This window comes from Heliconius melpomene, chromosome 2, assembly GCF_056956725.1.
Source record: "Heliconius melpomene rosina isolate 202511_hmr_F chromosome 2, ASM5695672v1, whole genome shotgun sequence".
NCBI lineage: Eukaryota > Metazoa > Arthropoda > Insecta > Lepidoptera > Nymphalidae > Heliconius > Heliconius melpomene.
This window is the reverse complement of record NC_140390.1, coordinates 4,602,670-4,624,871: the sequence shown is the minus strand read 5'-3', so window position 1 is coordinate 4,624,871 and position 22,202 is coordinate 4,602,670. Positions and strand designations below refer to the sequence as shown.

General features: G+C 32.7%; 2 protein-coding genes across 4 annotated transcripts; one reads left to right on the top strand and one right to left on the bottom strand.

The window, feature by feature from the left end:
- Positions 1-271: 271 nt before the first annotated feature.
- LOC146540488 (protein ABHD18) lies at positions 272-8,214 on the bottom strand. Of its 2 annotated transcripts, none has more exons than XM_085207066.1 (10): positions 7,982-8,214; positions 7,788-7,872; positions 7,530-7,712; positions 5,386-5,498; positions 4,264-4,402; positions 3,936-4,025; positions 3,185-3,593; positions 2,282-2,662; positions 1,828-1,963; positions 272-1,353 (listed from the first exon to the last, which is right to left on the bottom strand). In XM_085207066.1, exons 1-10 carry the CDS (start codon positions 8,071-8,073, stop codon positions 1,287-1,289), a joined length of 1,695 nt encoding a protein of 564 aa, XP_085063192.1. In that variant the 5' UTR covers positions 8,074-8,214; the 3' UTR covers positions 272-1,286. The 2 variants fall into 2 exon arrangements, with proteins under 2 accessions (XP_085063192.1, XP_085063187.1); XM_085207061.1 differs by having other exon boundaries at positions 3,059-3,593; positions 7,982-8,213.
- Positions 8,215-10,433: 2,219 nt separating this feature from the next.
- Positions 10,434-18,134, top strand: aspr (asperous). 2 transcript variants are annotated; one of them, XM_085202679.1, is made up of 11 exons: positions 10,434-10,531; positions 11,159-11,222; positions 13,295-13,501; positions 13,778-13,869; positions 13,994-14,075; positions 14,544-14,635; positions 14,857-15,021; positions 15,670-15,892; positions 16,928-17,061; positions 17,462-17,609; positions 17,813-18,134. In XM_085202679.1, exons 2-11 carry the CDS (start codon positions 11,159-11,161, stop codon positions 17,986-17,988), a joined length of 1,383 nt encoding a protein of 460 aa, XP_085058805.1. In that variant the 5' UTR covers positions 10,434-10,531; the 3' UTR covers positions 17,989-18,134. The 2 variants fall into 2 exon arrangements, with proteins under 2 accessions (XP_085058805.1, XP_085058798.1); XM_085202672.1 differs by lacking the exon at positions 10,434-10,531 and adding an exon at positions 10,600-10,680.
- The last annotated feature ends 4,068 nt before the right edge of the window (positions 18,135-22,202 follow it).

Here is a 22,202-nt window from a genome sequence, read left to right as displayed (position 1 = left end):
GCGAGCCATAACTTGACCGTTATGGGTTCGATTCCTATTCGAGGGCATAAATTATTCTCATTTCCTCGTTCTGGTGAATACCAAAGCGCGGTGTTAAGTTCCGTCGTCTACACGCAATATTTTAAAAAGTGGCTGGTGTGTAGGAAACAAAGAGACTAACTAACACTAGGTTCTGTTCTGTGTACAGTGTGAACCCCTGACATCAATTCCTTTATTTGATCTAGTAAACTACGCATTTTGATATCATCAAACATAAAAATACTAAATAAAATTAAATTAAATGAAAAATATATTTATTTATAAAAATACATTTAACACTTTATAATCTCAAAAGAGATATCTTATATACATCGCAAATAGTTAACAATAAATATCTATAAGCAATTCACAATAAATGACGTCTGATTGAATACAAACCAATTAAAACACACACTTTGTACTTGATATGTGGAAAAATAAATTTTGTGCTCGAATCGGATTCCCAAATGAAAATAGACTAGACCACTACGACTAAAATTTAAAATAACAATTAACTAACGTTAGTTAAAATATGACATAAGGCTACTTAAAAACAAGATTCAGATTATCCAAAAATTGGGTAAAACTCAACATATAGCAACACTAATTGAGCTCTGCTCAATATAAACTTTATTAAAGTAAGTAAAAGAATATTTTTAAAATAGCAACCCATCATATATCAAATAGTCACCACGTGATATAAGCTCTACAATAAAAAGGTAACAAGTTTATAAAATTTTTATGGCATATTCAAAATCACCCAAATCCATTTTTATAACTAAACATCGACCAAAAATGGCGATAATAATTTTAAAATTTAAATTTCCTTATAAAAGACAAAGTTGAAAGATATGACAATTCATTTGAAATGTAAAAGTGTTCACAAAGTATTTTAATTAATTATTATAACTTCACAGCACAACGCAACATAATAAATTTATTTATGATTTATTTATTAATAAATAAGCCTTCACTCCTACTAAGTTTTAGTTTATATCGGGTTATTGTTAAAGATTAATTATTTGAATGTGGGGAACAATAAATAATCTTGATCATAGAACATGGACGGATCTATTTCTTTCAATAAAAAGATGTAGTATCAAAATTGCAAATTTACTCTAATTTTTTGAAAACAAAATGTTTTACAAATATTTTTTTATTATATTAACTATTGAAGATTTAAATTAGTTTTATTATTTTCGATAGCATCCGTGATTCTATGACCAGGATGAATTCTGTTTGCAGTAATTTAGTTATATATTGTACTGTCAGACTAGATGTTTTCCGTCTTGCCACTTCTTTTTGGATCTTTCGAATGCTTCTTTTATACAGGATCTATAAAATTGTGATATAATTTTAACAATTATGAAACAATTCATTTTAATAATTTTAATTTTTAATTTATTTCATATACGACCAGTGAGAGAGTAGTGAGGCCAGTCATATAGTACGGGGCTTTTGGCTGTAAAATCGACAGTTTTTCAGGGTTCAGTTCCCACCCGAGGAAATGAAATATTAATATTTTCATTTTCTTTGCTCCGGTGTGGAGGTAGACCGCGGCGTTAAGTTCCGCCATTAAACACGCAATGCCTCCAGAATTGGGAACAACATGGGGATCTGTGTGTCTTAACACTAGAACCCATCTGCCTACAGCTTGAAGCTAAAAAAAAAAAAGGTCTATAAGGGTTTTCACGTACCTCATTAAATAAATATGGCTTAGCAGTCAGATCGCTCAAACACTTTCCAAAAAGCGCGGGTTCAAATCCAGCTACATTCAGTATTTTTTTAAAATATATATAAAAAAGTTACCTAAAAAGCGACTGATGCAACAGATAAGCGGACACGTGTCCCGCGTCCACGTAGCGTACTTCAGCTCCGGGCCAGATCTCCTCCAGGGTGCCGACGTCCTCGCGGGGCACGTACGCGTCGTGTTTCGCACACACCGCTAATATTGAATAATTTATATTTCTTTAGCATATAGAGCAAAGAGCAGGGTAGGGAACTTGGGAACCTGGGGTTAAGATACTCCGTTCCCATTAAGATACTTCCGTTACCCACTTTATGCCGACTTTTTCTAGTATAGCATGTTGAGTGACAGTACTCAACGCAGCGCTATGCCTCGTTACAAGAGCGAGGAGATGAAAATTTTAATTAAGTATTTCATTTTTCGGGGTGGGAATGGAACCCACAAGCTGTCGCGTTTACCAATAGTACCCATACATAATAAATGACGACCCAAAATAAAAAAAAAAATATCACTCACCAATAATCAAAGAAGTATCGAAAGGTACGGAGAAATTGCTCAAATGCGTACACTCATCCATTATCCCTCGCATAAACTGCAACGCCTCTCTGTCCCTCCAGTGTATTTTACCTATATCTATCTTTTTCCCACCAGATTTTAAAAACGGCAAATTCACCCAAAGGTCTGAAGTAAGATCTGACACGTTCCAAGATTTCCGTTCCGTTTTATTTTTTGGAACGGTTAGTGTGGTGTTATTTTTGTCTTTTTCTAGTGTTATTTTATTTTCTGTTGCATTTTTATCGTTGTCGGCTGTTATTTTTGTTTGGTCTTTAATCTGGTCTACTTTGGTAATATTTGTGTCATTGGGTTTAGGTAATTCTGCTAAGATTTCTTTTAAATCTGTAAGATACATTAGGTATTTTAGCATTTTTTAATAGTTGTACTCAATATTAAGAAAAGAAAAATAATTAGAAATTAATAAACATAATTTTGAAAGAAACGATAATGCATCTGACTGTAGACGCGACGGTTATGGGTTCAATTCTCACTTGAGGGGAGTGAATTGTTTTCATTGCCACAGTCTAGTAAAAACACAAAGCACGGCGTTGAGTTCTGTCACTAAGAACGCAATATTCCGACTTCCGTTCCGTTTACTACGACAATAATATTGAACGGTGCGTAAGAAATGGAGTATCTGAACAAGGATACCCTGCTCTATACGAGATACGGTGTTAAGTTAAAAAAAAAACGTAAATAATATATAAACAACAACAGCAACATGGAGATAGATTTTACCTCGCGTTTGCGTTTTGAGTAACAGTTGTTTAATTCTACCATCGTGTAGCTTATTTATATCATCAATGTCTTGGGGTTCTAATTCAAAATTTTTATTAGATGTTAGTTTATCATATAAAAATTTACTTATTTTATTATCATCGAGCAGCCTTTTCAAGTCTTCTTTAAGATTAACCTCCTGTGAGTCCAACACTGTTACATTTTTAGGCACCTTAGCTTTTTTTTCTATATTATTATTATTATCATCTAGTTGAGCACTACTGTTGGCACTACTTTTCTCAGATTCTTTATATGTAATATCTACATTTTTAAACGAATTATAATTAATGGTATCTATGACACTATCTTTCTTTATATCTGTATGTATATTGGGTGTGTGTTCAATATTTTGTGAATAAGTGCGTGCAAATTTCTTTCCAGCAAGAAATGCTTCGTCGACTATAGTCACCATTTTGGATAATTTCTCTCTGTACACACCATCTGATTGATATTGGTCTTCTAAGAGATCCCAGTTTATTGAATGTGACATGACACCCTAAAATGAATAAAATATAAAATACAATAATAAATAAAATAAAAAATTAAATTAAATCAGCTTTACGCTGTATCCTGCACACGGCGGGGTCAGGCAGAGGGAATCTCGTGTTAAGACAGTCCGTTTATTTTCCACCGAATTCTGGAGCCATTACTTATTGAGGTGCGGAACTCATCGTTTTGTTCTTTACCAGAGCAAGTAAATGACAATAGTTCGCTCCCTGAAGTGGGAATCGTACCCACAACCATTGCGTTTGCAGTCAGAGAACGAAGATTGGGTGTAAACTAGGCGTGTGGAAGTGTCTGAAAAAATAAGACAAATAAATACATATTCAAAACTTACCTGCAAGAAAACTGCTGATGCTGTTGACCAAGAAAGGCAAGGCACTAATACTAAAGGTTTTGGCCAGTTGGTCGCCGCTAACGAAGCCATCTAAAATTGATGCTATCATTTATTAAAAAAAAAATTGAGAAATATCGTAACTTTCAACTAAAAAGGTCCACGCCACTCTTCATCGCGCGACAAGAAACTTGCACTTGAAAATTATTTAAATATCCATATTTAAAGAAACCAAATGTACAATAATTGCGTCTGGTACTGAGGCCTTTCGACGTTGGTGGCCTAATTTACTAATTTTTGTATAAAAAAAAGATAAAAATAATAAACTCACGTGTCCTCCCATAGAGAGTCCCGTCACTCCCAAAGGACCGAGGCCGTTTCTTTCGCACCAGTGGAATAGCACCAAAGACTCCAGGATCAAACAACCACCCATCACGAATATGTCCGAAACATTATGTAATGAAGATCGACTGTAATATAGATTATAAAAAATACTAATTTTCTTAAGCGATTAAGATTTTCGCTCTCACTGGGGGGTAAAATTTTTTCACTTAGGGAAGTGAAAGTAATTTAAATACTGGCACGCTTGGAACATCATAATAAAAAGAACAGAACAGAACAGTAGTTTAAATATAATTTTTTCATGTTGTTATCGAACTTTCAACATGTTCAAAGTTTTTTTTCTCATTTCTTATAACTTTATAAGCAGTTTTTTGTGGTAATAATAATAAAAAAACACTCCCATGCAAATCATTAATTTGAGATGTGTATAGGTTGCCATTGCTTAGTATCTTCAATTTAAATAAAAAAATATGATGAATTTAGCAGTGTTGTGGTTTGACATATTCATGTCATATAGCATTATGTTGTTATTTTTGCCATTTGTCGTTAATAATTCAATACCAGGTTATATATAAATATTTATAAAGAACAGGATATTGTTAATTTATTAGTTAGTTTTGGCCCAATTTTTAATGTATATCACATGGACCCTTAGAAAAATACTGACCTATTTAAAAATATCAAGTTTTGGGAAATGTCAAATAAAGTTTTGTACAATTACGTTTTTGTACCAAAATTTGGCTTAGAAAATCATTTTAGGTGATACAGTAGTAAGTGTTTTTAAAATTAATTGTTAATTTATTTATCTATATTATTTCTTTCTCAGAATAATGGTCTTTTTTATCGCGTCACTATAATTCTAAAGGTGCGATATTTTAATTATTTTTTTGTCATGGCAGAACTTGAAAGTTACACCTTGTCTACAAAAGCCAAGAAAGCCAGGAAAGAAAAATAAGTAAAATATAAATATTCCTTAAGTGAGAATCAAACCCAAAACCATTACATCTACAGACAAATGCTCTTTCACTAAGCCACAGCAACATATTAAGCAATGTAAATAACATAATGAAACACTATTATTAAATTTATAACAAAAATTAGTAATACTGACATTTGATCTGTAGGCTTCCGAAGTCCATAGAAAGGATTTTCTAAAATAATACCTCCAATGCCAGCTTCTTTCAGTAGAGGTTTCACCATTAAATTTCTTCTTCGCCAAAAAAACTAAAAACATAACAAAAAAACATTTTAGCATCTTAAAAATATTAAGAGTTTGTTAAACTGTACATCATTGTCTCAGTAAGTAAATACTGGTTTGAATATATTTTTTTTTGTTGCATAGTCATTTATTGAGGAGTCTGTATATAACCCAATGTACCCAGTCAGAGTTGCCTCAGGTATTTAGAATGTGGCAGACATAACTTTAAGATATTTACATTTGACCACATGGGCAAAGTCACAAGTAAAACATAGTTTTATATATAGAGAAAAGTAAGTATAAATTAACAAAGTTAATTTATAAATAGAAAACTATACATATAATAATATGATATTTAAATTTATTTGTGTATTGGGATGGCAGAGTTGTTGCACTTGTATAATTAATTTGTTTTGAAATTTGATACATGATTGCAGCCAAAACATCTAGTTCATATAAACAAGTTAAAAATATCCACATAATATTTGTTTTACAGTACTATTTGGAGGATGCAATGATGTTTTAAAGATAAAATCATTAGTTATGTGGTATTTAAAAGTATATTTTTTTAATATAATTTTTATATTAACCTTTAACTATGGACGTGATTTTTTTATAACACACATATGGACGTCGGGTCTGTCAGACCAGTGTATTTATTGGTCATATTCCGTCTGTTTTTTAAAGGAAGAAGACAATTTTATGTTTTAGTTTACATGAATAGCCTCAAATCAAACAAAATTAATATAAATAAAATCGCTTTTTATTAAACTTTACGCATCACAACGATTTAAGTAACTTAAAGTCACAATTTCGGTCTTTGGCCACATGGGATGACTCTTAAGAAAATAATACTATAAAAAAAAGACAGATAATAAAATAAATATTTTTTTAACAAAATATAAAGTCTAACAAATAAAAAAAAATTAAGAAATTACATCTCATGGTATAAAATAAAAATTTTGACAACACCTCAAGATAACGTACAATTGAACATCGATACACAATGGCTTTCAACATTGTTGGCTAACAGGACGATTGCAGTCAACATAAGTATGTGTTGTCTTTCTATATATCTTATGGGGGCAAAGTATACATGTTTTTCAAGAACCCAAAACTATTTTTTTAGCTTCATGTTCAATAAATGATAGATCAGATCGCGAAACGCGAGTCAAAGTCATTCTCAATTCTTAGAGTAGTTTAGAATACGAAACGCGTCTTTTTATTTGATAAAGTGCTATTTTCTTTATAAAATGTCGTCGTCCAATTCTTTTGTTTGATGTTTATTATAAAGTACTGATATATATGTCCCTGACGTGCTTGGTCGATCATTTTTTTTCATTTTATCATAAAAACTAAAAAAATTGAATCTTTTTTAGGTAAATAATATTTATATTACTAAAATATATAACAAATAATGCAAAATAATATATGATATATAACAATAAAAACATTTGAATACAAATAATACAATTAAAATATTAAAGTATATTTTGTAATATTATAAAAATATATGGAGTTTTGAAATCATTATGTATGGGAAACATGGACGTCGGGTCTGACAGACCCAGGTCCCGTTTTGAAAGTTAAATACTCACGTGTTTTGAACCCAGAGACACAACCACTGCTATCTACATTTATTTTGTCATTAATACGAAAGGTACTGAGCGACTCAGTGGTGGAGGTCACCGAGAAGTGGCCGATTTGTAGAATTCGTAGACCTAGATGGGTCTGTCAGACCCGACGTCCATACTTAAAGGTTAAATATCATTTAAATTATGAGATATGGTGACTGGTGGTCTTTTTTATTAACTAAGGTATTCAAATCCACAACATATTTCATATTTTCTATTAATTTTGTATGGAAATTAACAAGCTAACACTATATTCGTTTGTAAAAATTATGTAACATGTACACTACAATAACCATGTTTTGACAGCAAATTCTTTGAATTATATGAAAATGTAAATAATATAACTTGTAAAAAACTTACATTTTTAGAAATAGTGATAAATTTTAATTTAAAGTGATGTGTGTAATATTAGAATATTCTTACATGGTCTCCAGTTCCAGCAAGATGTAAACATACAGGTTTGCAGCGAGTATCTGCCCATTTTATTGGTAATAGTATTTGGAAATGAGCCTTTTGAGCAACTTCAGGTACAATTCCTGGCAAATGTTTCTCCATGGGTGATAAGAAATATCCTTCCAGTATATGACAGTCTGTGAGCTTTTGTTCCTGTTTTGTAAATAATCAACCATGAACAGCTGAATTTCGGTTATATGTTGAAATTAATTATGAACATGAGCTTACCTTAGTTATAGTCACCGGATAATCTCTTTCAACTAATTTAAAACATTCATCGCGATTTGACACTACTTTTCTAAACTCAAATAACCTAAAAACATGAAGTTTAAAGTCATGTAAGTTGACAGTAATTATATTATTTTCAATTTATTTAATATTATAATGTAAAAACTATGTTTTACTATCCAGTAACTTCATACCTTTTCAAATTTTCAGGTTTCCCCCAACCTTTCGTGAAAAATTTCGTTAAGAGTATACTTCGATAAACGGCGTCTAATTTACTTGCGGACATTTTTAAATAATAGAGTGAAAGCAAAATTTGTTGTTTTAATTTATAATAGTATTTACGCCGTTCATTATCCTTCAATACATTATGAAGAAGAAAATCACAAGGTTGTCATTCATGTCAATATTGTGAACTGAACAATTGTCAATGTCAAAAACATTTCCTAAGGTCAGCTGTTTATGTAAATAACGTTTACGTTAAGAAACAGCCATTACAAAAATTATATGTAAATAATATTTAAAAAAAATAGAAAATAAAAAAAAGTTTTATTTTAATAAAGTGAATTTGTTTTAGGTTTTATTCTTACAATTTTTAATATTTAAAAAAAAAATTAGGTTTTTTGAACGCTTTGTTTCACATAATAAGGAATATCTTAAAGTCTGTTTTAAATGATCAAACTGAAACTTAAAGAGAACTAATAATAATAATAAAATGATAGATTGATCCATCCACAGCGCATTTGGAATGTATCTGACATTGCTCAAAGTACACGATATCTTTGAGTTGAAGTTCTACACAGAGATTGATTTATCACTTAATTAAGTATGCTTTTTCTACATGTAAATTTTGCTAAAACTTTTAGTCAATTGTACAGTTACAATGTAAATATATATAGAATATGAATAAATCAGCTTCACGCTGTTTCCCGCACACAGCAGGTTAAGACAATCCGTTCCCATTTTCCGCCGAATTCTGGAGAAATGTCTCCAGAAGTGCGCGTTGATTAGTGCTACTCAACGTTGCGCTTTGCCTCGACACTAGAGCGAAGAAATGGAAATATACATTTATATAAATATTTAATTACGCCAGATGCCTAAGAACTATATCGGATGCAAGTGCCTTGCTATACCAGTTCCTGGAGTGAGACCCCCCGGAAGCGCTGGTTGGGTGTCGTGATACAGGACATGAAAGCCAATGGTCTCACCACCGAGGACGCAAAAGACCGTGCAAAGTGGAGTAGGTTAAGTAAGAAGGCAGACCCTGGCAATAGCCGGGATTAATGCCAGGAGGAAGATTTAATTATGCCAGATGACGATCGAACCCACAACTAGTCTATTATGTATATTGTACATATACATAGTATATATATGTTTTATGTAGGTTGCTCCTAATATTGTTATTGTTATATTTACAATAGTTAAATAAAACTGACGTAATCAATGTGGGTCGACCGACTCGGTTACCAACTCAGAAAAATATAGGTATTGGCTAGTGTCCGGCACCATAAACTTATGCTAATATTGATATTTAGGACGGATAATGGGTGTGTAAAATAATCAGAATCTTCTTTGATTCCAATCTGTCTTAATAACGATCGATATATCCCTTTCTTGGAAAGACAATATAGTATCCTATATTTTTTTATTACCAATGAATATTAAGTGAATTGATCCAAATTGTGTTATATATGTAGTTTTCTCATAAACAACTTCTTATATGGATATTAACAAACGATTCAAGGACAAGCAAAAAAGAGTACTATCTGTGTTTATTATACTCACGCTATTATATATATGCAACAAGAATATCAGTTCTGAAATAAATGAAAGGGAATTCTTAATTTATGCTTCTTCTGTATAAAATAGGACAGGCAAACAGAACCCAAGACCTAATTTTGGATATTGTACCGCGCTACCCAGAGGTGCGAAATAGAAATAATAAAAATATTATAATTGTTCCTACTGGGGATCAAACCCGCAACTATGGAATTTAATATAAGAGATTATTCCAATGCACCACTGAGGGCGTCCATAGCCTTGTAACTTATTAAATGATATACTATGGTTGATGACTGAATGACTGTTTTTTTGAGGCCAGTGGCGGCGAAGGGGCATAAGTGTGTGACTGCCGTGGATTCTTCTTCTGTTCTTGGATGGATCTTCGCTCTGGTATGGAGGTAAAGCGCGGTATTACCTTCCGCCATTCAATGGCTCCAGAATTCGGCTGAAAATTGATAATGGAGTGTCTTAACTCTAGGTTCCCTCTACCTACCTTGTAGTGTGCGGGATACAGTGTGAAGCTGATGTTAAATATGGTTTTTTGTAGATGCATATCCTGCTATATTAAGTATTTATACCACCAGGTTTTCCCATATTTAGAACGATAATAGTTACTCAAAAAGAAATGACATCATTAAACTTAAACACACTTGGTTCTCTTCACCATTTATGGAGAAAAAGGTGTTTTGGCGAGAAGGACCTTACAATGTAATAATAGTTTGTGTTGTATTCGATTGTTTTTATTGATGATTAAAATTAGATCATCATTTCATTTAAATCAATATGTTTTAGGAAATATGAATAATTAATTAGTTACGGATATGAATTAATATTTTTAAGTGCAAATTTTGGTTGTGGTTAGTCAGACCCATTCGCTATGCGTAGGCGAAGCCAGATGGTATAAGGACACTCTGTACCTGCATAAGGCACGTTTTCCTCATCGCCACACGCACGGACGGACAGTAGTAAGTGTCTCGTGGCTATTAATATAAATATAATTATTTTAGTGAGTGAAAGTGTTAGAATTGGAGATTGATTTGAAAGCTATTTTGAGATGTGTGAAGTGCTTCAATATTTATCAAATTGAAAATTACTAATATATTTTTTTTGTATGGTATATACTTAAATTATTTTTAAATATTATTTATATGGATGAGGCCGTTGTGGCTCACGCGACTGTTGTTGGTTCGATTCCCAATTGAGGGAATGAATTTATTATTTATTAATATTTTCATTTTTTTGTTCTGATATGAAGGCAAAAAATATTGAAAACGCAATGCCTGTAAAAATTAGCGGAAAGTGGGGAACAGAGTGACATATATTTTTTTATATGGATAATAATGAATTCAAACAGTAACAACAACAACAAAATAAGTTTGAATTTTAATTAATGTCTAATATAAAAGTCGTTAATATTATTTATAATTGTTATCTAATATTTTGTAAAAAAAAATGATGTAGGTATCTATCTACCCATGTTTTTTCAAGATATGAAAACTGAAAGTTAATTTAAAAATTATGATTGGTATTGGTTATTTTTATTTGTAAATATCATGTAAATACGAGTATAGATTTTTTTTTGCTATTTACAGATGGAGGGGAAAATATTTTTGGTAGCGTCTTTGGCGCTTATTGCGTTTGGTTTTGGCGTTGAGGGTAAGTTAATATAAAAAAAAAATATAATATAGATATGTAATAAGGAATAATGAGGCTAATCATGGGCACAAGCGTGTTACTAAGCGTGAACGTGACAGGTTATGGTTTCAATTCCCACTCGAGGAAATAAAATATTTAATTTTAATTTTAAAAAATTATAAATATCTTATTATCCAACGTATTTATAGGCATTGTAAATAATAATCTTAATATGGTATAAGAATATAACTAAACATACAATCAATCTCTACTATATTTCCTCATTACTACCTTCGTCACTACTATAAAAAAATGCATTTTTTGCAACAAACAAACACGTTGTCACTTAACCACGCGGAATCAGCCCACGACAATAAATTAATAACAATGTCGCCCGAGTGATTGATATTTGTTTATTTATTTATTTAACGCGTGCAGCGTTAAGTAGCGTTTTAAAAGCATGTGGGTGCCATTTCTGTATTCGCCTGCTTACCTATAAACTTGAAGATCAGGGTAGGCAAAAGGAAACTAGTGTTAAAATACTCTGTTCCCTTTCACTCCACTTTCCGCGGAATTTTGGAGTTTCGATTTGGCTCAGTACCAGAGGGAAATGAAAATAGCAAGTATTCATTGTCGGAATCGAACCCGTAATCTGTCGTATTTACAGTCACAAGGTCGTGCCTCTTTGTATTAGATTTCTAATGAACAAAACATTTAAGTCATCTCTTTAAATCATAATCTAATATTTCATATTAATTCTAATATTGAAGAACTACGACACATTGCTTCAATAACGAAACTTATATGATGAGGTCGTTTAATTAAATTATTATGTTTTATAAATAAATCCTCTGGCCTCTTTTAGTACGGTTCGGCATCATCTTGAAAAAAAAAGAAAAAGATCTTCTCTTTCTTTGGCGATTTTTTTGTATGGACTAAAATTAATTTTATATGAAGAATGTCAATGAAAGACATATTCATAATAGATACATATCTTAAGTATATTTCTATAAATAAATTTAGATGTATGAATGTTGCTTGCCAGCATTGTTTGGTCTAGCATGTAAGTAATTATTCTGTGAACGTCCACATTTACTATTATAATTTATACTGTTTCAATGTACAGCTAAACTACCGTGTAGAGACCAGTGTGATTCATAGCAAATTGCAAATATTTAACTCTTACAAATATTTAACAATAATGAAAGTAAATAAGGATAATCTGTCTTTTTGACATGTTTAAATTGCAGAAATACTTCTATTACACTTTTATGTATCAAAATTAACTAAAGGATGTTATCTATTCATTTCCTATATTTATTATTTAATCTGTAGTTTTTATTACGAGCATACCTATATGACCGCTCGCGAGGGGGATTACCGTTCCCTGCTGGGATTCCCTGGGGGTCTCTAATACCTTATTTAGATTAATTTAATATAGAAATTTACTACAAATATTCAAAAATAAATAAATTAAATTTGCGAAAATAAAAAAAAAAATAAGCTTCGATCCCACGCTCTTAATAAATAATAATATTAACATATTCTCAACTTCATTAGCGAATCGACCGCATATTGTTATATCCATTAAGCTTCCGAGATACGTCGAGTGGACAAGGTCAAAAGGTCCAGTGTGGGCTGGTAACTCGTTTACACCCTTATATGGAGGTCTGAGCCTCAGACCTCATGAGGTTGAATGACGCTTCACGGTCTCATGATGTATTAAAATTACGCAAGAATTTTTAATCTTATTTATTTTTGGCGAATGAACGGCGTGTTGTTATCGTTACAATGTTTACTTAAATATTGACTAACGAGGTCGTTATCTGAAGAGATACTTAACAAGGCGTCGACTTTTTTTAAACTTTTATACTATTATTTTTTATTGGATAAATAATATTTATTAATTAAGATTGCATTTATTGATTCAATTTATTGATATACTTTGTAAGTGTTTGTTTATATATCTTGCACTAATTAGTCAAATTCGTAAATAACTGTGAAAATGATGACTTTAACTTTTTCTTTTAAACTATTATAGAATAAAAAAGCTTAGCTCGTTAAGGTAACTAATTTTGCTTTACTATACCCAGGTCAGCGCTACTACAACCCTCGGGGCTACTACGGTCGCAATCTATACGAGCACGGGCGGTCCATATCCGACGAGGTGGTCAGATGTGGACCAAATACTTGCGGAGTGGGTGCTCATTGTACTCATGGCAGCGTGAGACCAGTCTGCGCCTGTCTTCCAGGGTATTCTGGAGATCCATTGTCGCAGTGCGTGAAAATTGAATGTGTCGGTGAGAATTGTATTACAATAACTTTGTACATGAACTACATTTTTTTTAAACTTTACACTGTATCTTCACATAGCAGGATAGGCAGAGTAAAACTGGAAACCTAGTGTTAAAACACTCCGTTCACATTAAGACACTTGCGTTCTCCACTGTCTGCCGAATTATAGATGTCTAATCTTAGGTTCCTATAGAATAACGAGTAATATGTTAATGGGTACAAGAAAAATTTACTACTTAAAAAAAATATTACTTTAAAAGTTTACTGATTTTTTTTTAAAGATGACAGCGAATGCCGCGCTCACCAGTCGTGTGTCAATCAACATTGTATCAACCCTTGTGAAGGGGCCTGCGGTGTGAACGCCAATTGCGATGTAAGTGTTCCTATAATATATTTTTCTATTAGTGTTATTTTCATAAATTCATAAGTAAATATAATATGAAACCATTGGAATTTTGGGATTTGGATTTAGAAAATTAATAAATAATATTTTTTAGGTCCGTCATCATGTCCCAGTATGCTCATGTCCTTCTGGATATACTGGAAATCCTTTCTCATCCTGCAGAGTCGCTGATCCGGGTATAAAATTTACATTACAATATTCAGCAATTTTTGTTTAGCTTCTTCCTATACCTCAAATATTGCAGGGTAGGCAGAGGGAACTGTAAAGACACTCCTTACTCTCCGCTTTGCCTTGTCCAGAGCGAATGAATGAATATATAAAATATTTCATTTCCTCGAGTAGGACTCGAATCCATAACCATCGTGCTTAAAGTTACGCGGTTATATCAAGACTTCAATATTCTTAATACTTTGCAATCCTTCCTCCTGGCATTAGGGAGGATTGCAGGATGGATTGCAAAGAATTAAGAATATTGAAGTCTTGGTGTAAGGTCCCTCGAGTAGGACTCGAACCCACAACCATCGCATTTAAAGTTACACGCGTATACCAAGACTTCAATATTCATAATTCTTTGCAATATTATGCATAATTATTTTAAAAATAATAATTGTAAACATTGCTTTAATATATTTGTATTATTGTAGAGGAGGCTTGCCACCCATCTCCATGTGGACAAAACACTAAGTGTCACGTCGCCCACAACCAAGCAATCTGTACTTGCTTACCTGGATACAAAGTAAATAATTTTATTCAAACAATATGTTTAACATTATTTTTTTAATTAATTAATTATTAAATGAACTTTTATGAATACATAATAATAAATAAAGTTATTAATTTAATAAATCTTTTGGATAATGCTAATGTCAATTACGCTTTTAACACTAGTCTAAGTTTTATATAGATATTGTTAAAATACAGAATAACTATGTGATTTGAAACTATAAAATATTTCAGGGTAGTCCACTATCAGGATGCCGACACGAATGCGATTCGGACCACGACTGCGGCTCGCACCAGTCGTGCCGCGACTTCAAGTGCGTGAACCCCTGCAGCGACTGCGGCGTCAACGCGGACTGCGAGACCGTCGCGCAGCACCGCGCTGTATGCAAGTGTCCCAGGGTTGGTGATATGTCTTTTTTTTTATTTCACGCTGTATGCATATAACAACGTAGGTAGAGGGAACCTAGTGTTAAGATACTCCGTTATCGACATTTCGAATTTACGTAAAATTTGGGACATAGCGTTTTGACTGTCTTACCAGATATGTCAAAATAATTTAAATATAATCACTACCGAGTGACAATTCAGTTCTCAAATATTGAAAAAACTGTATATCTATATATATAAAATCGAAAGGTCACTTACTCATCACGAAATCTCAGGAACTACATGTGCTAGGAATCTCAAATTTTGCATAGGAGTTACTTATAGGACATAGGTGCTCGCTAAGACGGAAATTTGCAATATTCGACTTCTAAGGGGTTGTTTTTGGGGTTGAAAGTTTGTATGAAACTTCGTTACTACAAGACTAACGAGAGACTTCTAGCATAGAAGTCTCAAATGTTGCATGGACGTCACTTATAGGATGTAGGTTCCTATGGAGACAGAAATTATAATAACGTAGTTCACGCAGGCGAAGCCGCGGGCGGGCCGCTAGTAAGTGTATGACTATACCTAAGTAGTTTTTGGTTATCACAAGCTCAACATAACATATTCTTATGTTTTTATTTCGGACTTCCTTGTTTGATTCGTTTATTTCTCATTCAGGGCTACCACGGTGATCCATACAAAATCTGTTCAGCGGAATGTACATCAGACAGTGAGTGCCCTAGCTACAAGCCGGCGTGCGTGTACAACGCGTGCGTCAACCCCTGCACTAACGCGTGCGGCGTTAACGCGGACTGCAATCTGCGCGGTTTGACCCCAGTGTGCTCTTGCCCTAAGACCATGACTGGCGATCCTTTCACATTCTGCAGACCTTTCGAAGCGCGTAAGTATTATAATATAATGAGAATAGGTATTAATTCAAACCTAATTGTATTAAACTTTCTTCACGCTGTATCTCTAGCGGGGTAGTGCAGTGGCGTAGCTAGGGTATTTACTACCCGGTGCGGCTTGGGCGACTTGATGCCCCTTTCCTGTTGATGAGTTCTAAAAAAAAAAACAAAGTGATCGTCAACGACGAACTTATCGTCGACTTTGATGCCCCTTTTCTCTTGATGAGTTCTAAAAAAAAAAAACAAAGTGATCGTCGACTTTGATACCCCTTTCCTTTTGATGCCCGGTGCGGCTTAGAGGACTTGATGCCCTTTAAAATGGTATAAGGTCTAAGAAACAAAGAAAAAACACACTGATCGTCGACTTTAATACCCTTTTCCTTTTGATGCCCGGTGCGACCGCCCCGCTCGCACCCCCCTAGCTACGCCACTGGGGTAGTGAGAGAGAGCGGAGCGCCAAACGCTACGGGTCTTATATCTTACTGTCTTAAAATAAAACTTCATTTACATGATTATTATCTATTTCCTTCTAAAATTTTAAATTGAGGGAAAAAATATGTTTCTTAAAATTGGTTTCGTAATATACTTACTTGAAACTTAACGCCATGACCGCAGTTACCTTCACATATTGTAGTCCTTTTGCGGCACATGACTAATGTTTACTCGTCATACATTATTATGAACAAAAATAGTCATGCCGTAAAGGAAGCGTTGCATAAGGATTTCATTTGCAAAATTTGCAAAATGCTTGTTTAAATATAATTGTAGATGTTACTTACGATTTATTTGTCGTTTCTTCTTCTTCGTTCGTCTTATTTTTTTTTACTTTCTTTCTTTAATTAATTTATTTCAAAAACAAAACAAATCGAATTATCGGAGCTCTTGTAACTTTTTTAAGCAAACGCCAGACTTAAACAAACAAAGATAAGATAAGATGAACCCACAAAGACAAGATGTTATTAATTTATATTAATTTAAAATAGTCCAACATAAATGAAATAAATATAATCTTAAAATTTGACGTTTAGGTGACCTTTGTGAGCCTAACCCTTGCGGTGCGAACGCGAAGTGCACTCCGGGTCACGACCGCACCGGCGCCGAGCGCCCCGTCTGTACCTGCCCTACTGGATACCTCGGTAACGCGCTCGTCGCTTGTGAAAAGGTAATTTGTCATTTGTTTTCATTCTTTATCTTGCTTATCTGTGTACAGAGAGAGAACGTCGTCAAGAGCTCGAAAAAGAGTGGAAGAACTCAAACCGTTTATTGTATTGCCAGTGCCGAGAAATTAATACATACATACATAGCTTCACGCTTTATCCCTAGCAGGGTAGTCAGAGAGAACGGAGCGCCAAACGCTACGGTCTCTACACTTGCCTTGTCCACTCTCAACCTCTTCATACATGCCGTCCGGAGGATCCTCATGCTTTTTACGTGACCTTCCTTCAGTATCTTTGATAATGTGTTTTCGAAGGTCAACCGAGGTCTCCCCCTACTTCTCTTACCGCTCACTTTTCCATTATAGATATTTTTTGCCATTCTACATTTTTTTTTTCTTTTATCAGGGTGAATGTGAATTGGACTCTCAATGTGCAGACCACTTAGCGTGCGTCGGCTATCAATGCGTGGACCCATGCCTCGGCAACACACAGTGTGGTTCGGGTGCTGTTTGCATGGCGCGCCGTCACATCGCCGTATGCACTTGCCCTGGCGGTGAGTAAACAAACTTAAGCTAAGAATGGTTTTTTTTAATGCTAAAATATGTGTATATATGTACTTATAAATCAATTTAAAATTTAAATATATTTAATACGATAATATTTAAATATGCAAGAACATGCAAAAATAAAATCATCGAATAAAAAATATATAATAAGGCTGTCTATTTAATATTTGTATATATTTTAATCATACAGATCATCATGGAGACGCACTCGTAAGCTGTTACCAGTCTCATTCAGAAGCGGTATCCACGCGCTACTATAGATACAAGCGCAATGGTAACTTCACCGAGAGTGTAGTACCTCCACAAGTCACTGCCAACTTGAACAGCACTGCCGAAAACGTTGCGAACGAAGAAAAAAAAGAATAAACTTGCCATAATTTAATAAAAATAAAGAGAAAACAAATTAAATACAATAACATTGATCCTTTGTTTTAGAATATACAAATATATCTCTAACACGGGATCGATAAATTATGATAATTATAAAATAAAAATTATTTCAATATAAGAAATGTATTTTTAATTGCTACCTTAAACATACCGTTATCTAACGACAGATTGAAAAAAATATAAAAACACGAGAAAATGAAAATAACATTTTTATTTCCTCGTTCTGGTAACGAGGCAAAGCGCGACATTAAATTCCGCCACACAACACGCAACGGAAGGTTTACAGGTTCAGGTGTACGGTACAATGTGAAAAAAATAATTAAAAATAAATAAAATTATTTAATTTGTAGTGTAAAAAAATATATACATTTTTGTTAATATCTTTACCTATCTATTACTAACGCACCGGTGCTAGTGCACGAGGACTATAATAACACGTCAGTACTAATGCACAAATTGCATACTTTTATGAATTGAATTATTATCCTTCTCCTCCTCCTCCTTCCCCCAGGAAATATCTCTAGATACGCTGATGGTTATAGGCTTTATTTTTATACAAGTTTCTATTTGGTTGTAATTTATAATATGCTGTTATTTAAGCACTTAGTAATACATATCAAAAAATAAAATGGAAAATCTCGTAATATACGTAAATTATAGTTAAAATTGTCTTACTTTAAACTATTTTGTCTTACGTGAAAAAAAATCCAAGACGTCATTAATTTCATTACTTTAATTAAATTTAACTACGTAGGTGTATAGGTACATTGCACAAGGAAGGCTTTACATCAACTAGAATATGAATATTTACACTACGAATACATATTTTTAAATATTATGGACTGCAAATAATAAATGTAGGGGAATTGTGCTTAAGATGACATACTTTTTGTTTGAAGACAAATATTTCAAATAAATAAAGTCATCTGAGAACAGCATATTGCGTATACTATTATATATTTCATAATCAACGAAATTATTTTAGTTTCAGAACAATCATCTTTCAAACATAAAATAAACAAAAATCGCACTTAGGTCGACTAGTGAAATATCTACAGGGTAAAATGACATACTTAGTATATGGCATAAAAATGCCATCATTATTTGTCGAGCATAGTTCACAAATAAATAGTTTCTTCTTTGCTGGGAGGCTTTTAAACAGTATTAAGGCCAGATTCACATATGTTGCAAATTTTATGAGGTTGGATTCCGTTATCAGTCACTTCCTTTTCCAAAAGGGAAATAAGCTTCGTCACCTGCGGCTATTGAATGCCCTTGCTCTAGCAGCCTTATCCATATCTTCTTGTGACCAATATATATTCGTTTGTAATTGCCAGGCATTTTGTCGGTAAAGCAAAAAAATACATCGATTCTATTTATAAGGGTAAGATAATATGCCATCTTATACTCACGTTTTGTATGTCATCTTACCCAATAGATATATGAATTTAATTTTAACCGTTGTGACAAAAGTTTATAGGTTAGGATGCACTTTTAGCGTTAGTTGTGTCATATAATAATCCTATTTTACATTTATAATTAGTTCAAATAGAAAATCTTACATGTCTTTTCACCATCAAGCAAAAGCGAAAGAAAAATTTGTTGCAATTGAAAATAACGAAAACATGAATTACTGGCCCATCTGCATTCACTTTCAGCCATACTGAATTTAAGCACTAGCTGCATCTACAGACACTCTCTAAAACGTCACAAGATCGCACTTAGCGCTAATAGTTTCATCAATATTGGTAGTGTGTCATCTTATCATAGTATGCCGTCTTAAGCACAATTCCCCTATGTTATTTTCTTATTATGTAATTATTATAGTGGTAATTAATATTATTGTTTATTTCTAACCGACGTCTAGTGATACAACAGATATTTCATTTTGTTTCATTAAAAGATTTACGTGGAAATAGCGAGACTCATGACTACTATACCACGTTAAGCCAAATCACTCTCTCACGAGGTGTCTCCTAGAGGCTGTCGATACTAGGCTTGGCGATCATAGGCTTGGCATCCACACTCGAGTGATTCAGTTAAACCCTAAGTTTAACGGTGAATCCACACTCTCGATGCCAATATTATAATATCTTGTGTTTATATCAAATATACCGCAAGTGTGTATACCATTTAAGGTAAATGTACGGTAATGGTACGGGAGTTCGGCAGTTTAAGGCTCTCATAACTTTAAACTATTGTAAATACATTATTAAAGGTTATATGAATTTGCAAATTTTAGTGTGATCAAAGCGGGTCTTTTGGCAGTAATTTAATGTGTGAATTATGCGGTTTAACTTAACCTTAATTTTTATATTAATTTATTTGTGGACCTCTAATTTGAACCCTACTTCGTGATAAAATTTAGCTCTGTTTCTAACTTCGTGAGTTTGTGTCCTGTATTTCGGGTGACAAGTTTTTACCTCGCGAGTGAGGTTTTATAATAAAAAAAATTAACACCTTTATTGGTTTTGATTGTAAAGAATTTGTAAATAAAAAAATAGGTAGATCAGCTTAACGACATTAAAACTTTTATAAAAAAAATCAAATCGAGGATAGACCTAGGAGGTAGGTAAGTAGATAGGTAGGTAGGTAGATAGGTAGGAACCTAGTGTTTTTAAAACACTCCGTTCCCCACTTTCTGCGGAATTCCGGAGTCACAGCATGTTAAGTGGCACAACTCAACGCCGCGCTTTGCCTGAAATATAAATTTAAATAAATATTTTCTATTTTCTATACTATTCCTATTTTCATCTCCTGGAGTGGGGATCGAACCCACAACCAGTCGGTTTTACAGTCACACTTTGTACTCCTGCGCCACGAGTAGCCCCAACTTTTATAATTTACAAATTATAAAAGCTCAGTTTTAAAAAAAACTACATTTTTGAACTTTTATATATATTTTTTATAAAAAATATATAAAAAAACTCAAAATTCAAGTTAAATTTTTTGAAGCTAGGTATGCCAGTTTATAGAACTATATATTTTCGCAACCAGTTTGTACGGCGTTTTGTGTTTAGTAGGTATATATTATATTCTTGAAAAATTCTTGAAAAAATAACAAGATCTTTATTTAGACTTATAACAAGACTAAGATAAGCACTAATAACAAAGACAAAGAAGTCAATGTGCTGACTTTATGTAGATTTATTTGTCACGAAGCTAGAGAAAATAATGAAATGTAGGGGATCTTATTTCGTGTTACTGATTTTAGTAACTTCCGCAGTTCTGTTTATTCAGTATTTTTTACATTATGTAAAGTAATCATTAACTACCACGTATATTCGATAAAATACACAAAAATAAATTATAAAGGTTGATTAAAAAATAAAATTACATTGGCAGTACCTATACGAATTTAGCTTAAGATTACCAATTCAGGTTACTTTTAAAATAGTAATATAGAAATTTAAGTGGACAAAACATATACCGAATTTCGATCACGAGAAACTTTAATAAATACAGTAACTGATTTTAAGCTTTAAATTTAAATTATCTTAGTTATAACATAAATATAAATTTATTAAAAGGTATCTAAGATTTCCCTAATTCGGTAGTAACACGAAATAGCGGACACTTGATAAATAAAATGTCTGCTATTTCGTGAATCGATTTATTGCAATTTTAAAAGAATTTTATGGTTCCATCTATTTTTTTTTTCAATAAAATGTTTTTTTATAGAATACAAAAAAGCATATATTCAATGTTTTATACGAATAACTTACCTTTGTCTTTCTACAACCTTAAGAAATTCTTACGCTAGTCTTACGGTCGCAAGCATCGCAGACACGTTACAATGCAGTTTGTAGCCAACTCTGCGTTTAAAATGTCGCTATACGCTCAATTTTATCATTAAAATATTGTTACTTAGTTTTTAGACAGTTGAAAGTATAAAGATTATATACCAATATATAATTTCCGTAAATAATACTTAAATTGCTTATTATTTTTGCCAGAAGCAAAACTCACGAAACCACGTACTATCACGAAGTTACCGTCACTTACCTTAAAGTACAAAATTATGAGATATTTGTTATTTTTATATGTCCTACGATTTATACAATTTTGTGTACTGTACGGTGTACGGTGGGTACTGTACGGTGCGTAAAGAAGTTTTATTTGAAAAAAATACTTTAATTAATTAGATCTAAACCGTTTCGTTTAAATTTAAATAAATTAGGCTGCGTAAC